The sequence below is a fragment of the Megalobrama amblycephala genome, linkage group LG8 (assembly GCF_018812025.1).
Source record: "Megalobrama amblycephala isolate DHTTF-2021 linkage group LG8, ASM1881202v1, whole genome shotgun sequence".
Taxonomy (NCBI): domain Eukaryota; kingdom Metazoa; phylum Chordata; class Actinopteri; order Cypriniformes; family Xenocyprididae; genus Megalobrama; species Megalobrama amblycephala.
Genome location: NC_063051.1, coordinates 22,867,833 through 22,873,940, shown reverse-complemented (window position 1 = coordinate 22,873,940; position 6,108 = coordinate 22,867,833). Strand labels below are relative to the sequence as shown.

The window sequence follows — 6,108 nt, the reverse complement described above, 5'->3', positions numbered from 1 at the left end:
AAAAAGAACGTTTGGAGCCCGATTTACTCCCTTTCGGTTCAGTGGGCGGGGTGATAGAGTGGTTCTGCGCATGCGCTCTCGGTTCGGTAGGTTGCCCTACCCACTGAGGACTGTCAAATGGTCACTGTACATTAGAGTTTTTTATAACTATATAGATCTTGTAGGAGCGTTGAGGATTAATCCATTTCATCTCAACTGTTCGTGGATCATTGTTGTTAATGAAAGGACGCAGCTGAGATGCGCGACGCGCTGTTAAAGCCTGTCAGACGCTTCCCGTGGGCGACCAATGTAACCCTGTACGGGTGCCTGTTCGCAGGCGGAGATTTCGTCCACCAACTCTTCTCGCGTAAAGAACAAGTGGACTGGTCTCACACGAGAAACGTCGCCGTAGTTGCGTTCAGTTTTCATGGCAACTTCAATTTCTTTTGGATGCGCTTTCTGGAGCGACGGTTCCCCGGGAATTCGCTGCGAATGGTGCTGCGAAAGCTGCTGCTGGACCAGACGCTCGCCGCGCCGCTCGCCATCAGCGCCTTTTACACAGGTGAGCACAGGCGACTTTCAGACTTGATGACGCGCGCGCGCGGCAGGTTGACTTCAGACAGAGATGGGCACAATTTACATCAAAAAGTATTTAGTTATAAATTACAAATACTTCCTCATCAAATGTATTTAAATAAAATACAAAATACTGCTGTAAAAAAAATATTTAATTAAAATACAAGTAATTTGTAATTTGAAAATACAAAAATACAAACAAAATTTACACGCAATCATTTGAAGTGTGAGAGCAGTGGAGTTAGATAAACCTAAAGGGTTAGTTCACCCAAAAATGAAAATTCTTTCACTTATTAATTACCCTAATTACCCTTACCGCCAAACTGCTGAAATCACGTGACTTTGGCGCTCCGAACCGCTGATTCGACACGCTGATTCATAACGCTCCGAAGCTTCCTGAAGCAGTGTTTTGAAATCACTATGTAAGTCGTTATTTTGTTAAATAAAAAATATTCTTGTCGCTTTATAATATTAATATTGAACCACTGTACTCACATGAACTGATTTAAATATGTTTTTAGTACATTTATGGATCTTAAGAGAGAAAATGCTGGCTATCTCATTGCTATCTAAATCTCATTGCTGGCTATGCAGGCCTCACTGAGCCGTCGGATTTCAACAAAAATATCTTAATTTGCGTTCCGAAGATTAACAAAGGTCTTACGGGTGTGGAACAGCATGAGGGTGAGTAATAAATGACATTATTTTCATTTTTGGGTGAACTAACCCTTTAAGAGAAAGTTGCTCTCAGTTGCTATATAGCCAAAGCACTAACAACTATTTAACAGTAGCATTCAAGTAAGAAATCACACTGCACAGTCCTCACTGTGACAATTATATTGATGATCCTTATAAAGATACTAAAGTTATTCAATCAGGAGCAGTTAGTGATTTTGTCTTTTTCTTTTGTTGCTTGATTAACATTAATGACAAACAGCAGACGGTTTATTAGGCTGCTGTCACTTTAAGAATGAACGCACAGACCGAATATACTTATGGTTACATTAATTTAAGACACGACTGACTGTGTTTTCACCCGCAATTAATCAATGTTATTTTTTTATTACTTGACCTACTCGTCCGCAGATTATCTGCAGCACCCGCTGATATAACTGCGATCCGCGCATCACTAGACAGTGCACATCGTGCTTTAGCTAGCAAGTCAATTCACAAGTTATAGCCATTTGTGTTAATCTTCTGTCCTATAAAGACATTCAGTGAATAATATCTGTTAGTATATTTTACTAGATTCTTTACCTTAAAGCAATTTGATTGAGCACAAAAGCAGCTTCTTTACCTGCTTCTGACCTTGCTATGCAAAGTAAGACAGATGTCGGTCATGAGCTCTGCAACCAAAACAGCAGCCGCTTTTTATGGTGCATTCACACGGGGCGTCAGTGTTAGAGCTTTTCATTTACTTTGAATGGGTTATTGCTAGTCTTGCTAGCCTTTCTGAAAATGACCTACCCTACCTTTAAGCCTGGTGATGAAAGTTATTGTATGCGAGAATAAAATAACATATTTGAATGTATTTTTAGTATTTTAAATACAAAATACTTTCTCTCAAAGTATTTAATTACAAATTACATTAGATTTTTTCTTTGTTAAGGAAAATACAAATTACAAAATACTCAAAAGTAATTAAATACATATTTTAATATATTTAATTAAAATACTGCCCATCTCTGACATCAGATGTGTTGTGATGTCATTGAGCAGGTGTGAGCTTTATGGAGGGCAGAGATGAGATCCTGCAGGACTGGAAGGAGAAATTCCTCAACACGTACAAGGTGAGTCTGAACCGACTGTCAGCGTCACTTTATCCAGATCTGAGCAGTCAGTCACTGCAGGTGTCGTTATGGATCTATAGTTTTACTGGAACATGTCAGATTTACAAGGAAGCAGGATAAAATCACATACTTCATATTTCAGTCTTGTGTTTGTATCTTTGTGCAGACCGGGCTAACGTACTGGCCGTTTATGCAGGTAAATCACAGTCACACCACTTTCTCACTTTTAAAGGTGCAGTAAGCAATTTCTGAGAAACGCTGTTGATATTTGAAGTCACCAAAACAAACACGCCCCTATACCCAAAAGGACCTATACCTCCACCCCCAAATTCACAAACACTATTGATAGTTTTCACGTGACGTCACGCCCTGAGGGGAACGCCCCCCTGGCGGGCAAAACAAGGCTTTCCTCCATTGCCTGCCAGTCATTTTTATCAGGTTTGTAGTAAGATCTAATGTAGTAAGACAGTAATATTAACAGACCAAATTCAATGTACACCTTATTGATTATGCATACTTTGTACAGGCAAACAAATGAATACAGAATATTAATGCAACACGAGGTTTCTCGTTAAGCGTTTTTTCCATCGAAAACCATTATAAAGAAAATACGTTGCATTCATATTATGGGCTCATCTGCTCGCCTGTATATAGTATGCATTATCAAAAAGGGTTGAACTGAATTTGATCTATTAATATCACTGTTTTAGTACATTAAGGCACTTTAAGGGTGGGTTGCACTAAGGATTCTTTAGCCTTGAGTCAGTTCACCCTCCACCTATGCCGCTTGATCAGCCCTTTCATTCTAACGGTCTTTCTGCATGGTTAATCTGTGTTTAAAATTAAGTGGTGGAACACAACTCGAAATCCAGTGTCAAACTTTGCTTAATTTAATCTTTATTGGTACAACCCACCCTTGTGTTTTTCACGTTAGCTTTATTAAAAAAAATTGTCCCGCTGTTTTCAGTGATTGAAATCACTGCAGGTGCTCTATAAGGATCACAAGTGCCCAAAACTTGCATCTTGTTTACATATTTTTGTTTTTAAGATGGAAAATTGACAGGCTTTTGCTGCAGGTATATGGCTGTTTTGCCCTCCAGGGCTCCGCGACAGTCACGTGACTGAAAACTATCAATAGGCGCAGACCTATCAGCGATGGCGTATGACATCAAAGTACTGTGAGAGTGTTTGGAGAGCATACGACTCCTTATGCTTTTCAATCGCTCTCGCGGTACTTTAATGTCATATGCCGATCGGTCTGCGCAGCGTCGATGCATCTCGAGCAAGCCTTATGCAACACAGTAATCCCCCCGATCCACTTTCAACAGCTTTTCTCAGAATTCACTTACTGCACCTTTAAGGGAATAAAGAAAAAACACATAATTCTAATTGTAGTTGTGAAGTATTTAAGCTATTTGCAAATAATACTTTATTTTAAAATATGCACACATTCACTCAATTAGTTATCATATTATTTTGATACATTATTCAACACAATTATGTCTAATATGTCGAAAACAGAATTACTTAAATCATGTAAATAATGGCATTTACTCTCATCTTCTGTGAACAGTAAGCGCTGCCTTCTTTGATTTGATTGGCCATTTCAATAATTTTGACATTGATGAGCGCTGTTAGACCGCTGATGCAGAGCAGCCTGAAAATGTAACTTTTAAAACTTTTTGCCATCCTAACAACTTTTCCCTTTTAATGTATGGTGGTTACGGCCCTGCTTATACATTCACCCTTAGGGGAAAATAAGGTACAAAAGTGTAAGGGAACTGCCCTGGTGACAGCTTTTGTACCTTTTTCTCTGAGAGTAGGGACAGTTTGTGTGTTCTTCTCACATGTCAGTGCTCTTCATGGCTCATAGTTCCTGAATTTCATCCTGGTTCCACCACTGATCCGCACTGCGTTCACCGGCTGCTGTGGATTCATCTGGGCTACGTTCCTCTGCTTTTCCCACCAGAGCGGAGATGGAACCATGACGGCAGCTCTGGACTGGATTCGTGGCGTAGAGCGCAAACCAGAGCAACGGAAGAAGAAGAGGGTTGAATGAAGCTCAGCGAGGAAAGGATTTTGAGATGTTCCTACAGTTCATATTTGTATTCTATTCATTCATTCTGTTTCTGTTTCTGCAGTGTTAAAAGCAGAAACACTGTCACATTTGGAAAATCAATGGAGATTATTTGTGACCAGTCCAAACTTTTCCTCTTTTTTGAGGTTGCCTTTTTAAGTTAAAACAGTTATATTTAATTATTCCTGTTATTTTGGTTTTGTTTGTCTCCATTTTTGATTCTGTCGTTCACACGCTGTTCCTGGAACATTTAGTTATTTTACTAATATTTATTTGTATTTGTGTTTGACTGGGGTTTAATTAGTATTTTGCACATTTTTCTTTGTGGAAATTAATTTATTTCAGGATTAATTTAAGGCCTGCTGGACCCAGTTGCATTAAAGGTTACAATTATAAATGAATGCTCATTGAGATTTTTCCTATAACTTTTGGGTTTTCTTTATACTACTTTTAGCCTTTTGCTTTCATCCATCTTAATGCACTTTTTTGTTTTGCACACTAGTTGTCAGTCTACGGCAAGTTCAGTGGAATGAAATGATTAAACTATATTTAACAGGTTTTACATATTGTTGTATAAGATGGTGCTTGTTTAGCAAACTGTAAATATTTGGAACACCATAATCTGTTTTTTATTAAAATAAATAATTCATATATGGTGAATATATATAAGTATTCTACGTGTAATGTAATTTCTATGTTAACAGATGTGTTCTAAATTAACAGACATTTTATATAATAAATTATTTGTATACTGTTCAACACAGTGTGTTGGTGTTTGAGTATAACTTTACACTAAGGTTATATATATTAACATTAGTTAAATATTAATAAACAGTACTAAATGGCTTATTTATATTTTAACTTAGATTGCACAGAAGTATTCTTTACTGTAATGTTCATGATTGATACTCACAGCATTAATGAATGCTATAGAAATGTGGTGTTATATAGTTTGCTAGATTGTCAAATAAATGTATTCTGTAGTGCTGAAATTGACTCATTTTCCCAACTTTGTGACAAAGAAAACATCCATAAACTTTCTCAGCTTGTAAAGGAGCCATTCACGTTCAAAGCAAATGGATGCTACAGAACGAAACCACAGCTAATAAAATAAGTTTTAAGAACGTTTTGTTGAGATGAAAACGTTATTTCTGCATGTTCTCTAGACGTTCAAATAATTCAGTTTTAAAAACTTTTTTTTTTCTTAGTTATGCAAACGTTAAGGGAACATTCCATTTTAGATATCATTTTTCAAACATTATGGGAATGTTACTTTTTAATGTTCTCTGAACGTTCTGAAACGAGTAGTAACATTTAAAAAATGTTAGACGAACGTCTAACTAAAACATTTCTGAAAAAAACGATGTAGGCTATAAATAACTTTGTTGTGCTAGATAACTTTGAACGAACGAACGTTCTATTATAGTTACTGGAAGAACGTTTGTTCAGCCTTGCCAGAAAGTTCTTAGAACGTTCCATATTAGCTGGAATAGAACAGAACGTGGGGCCGAAAGGAGTTTTAAATGCAGAACTTCTTTTAAGCACATGTTGACAAAAAGAACAGTGCGGGCCGAGGAAAAAAGCTGTCTTAGCACTCTTACTATAGGCTATTTGGTATGATTATTTAAATAATGCCATTGGTATATGTTAATGCAGAGAACAGTCCAGTTTTTCGTGTCAGTCTGT

The 6,108-nt window shown here is 37.3% G+C and overlaps 1 protein-coding gene across 4 annotated transcripts; it reads left to right on the top strand.

Moving 5' to 3' along the window:
* The first annotated feature begins 58 nt into the window (after positions 1 to 58).
* Positions 59 to 5,181, top strand: LOC125274059 (mpv17-like protein). Of its 4 annotated transcripts, none has more exons than XM_048200110.1 (4): positions 59 to 541; positions 2,275 to 2,345; positions 2,512 to 2,541; positions 4,315 to 5,181. In XM_048200110.1, exons 1-4 carry the CDS (start codon positions 238 to 240, stop codon positions 4,402 to 4,404), a joined length of 495 nt encoding a protein of 164 aa, XP_048056067.1. In that variant the 5' UTR covers positions 59 to 237; the 3' UTR covers positions 4,405 to 5,181. The 4 variants fall into 4 exon arrangements, with proteins under 4 accessions (XP_048056067.1, XP_048056064.1, XP_048056066.1 ...); XM_048200107.1 differs by having other exon boundaries at positions 4,200 to 5,181; XM_048200108.1 differs by having other exon boundaries at positions 62 to 541; positions 4,219 to 5,181.
* Positions 5,182 to 6,108: the final 927 nt, after the last annotated feature.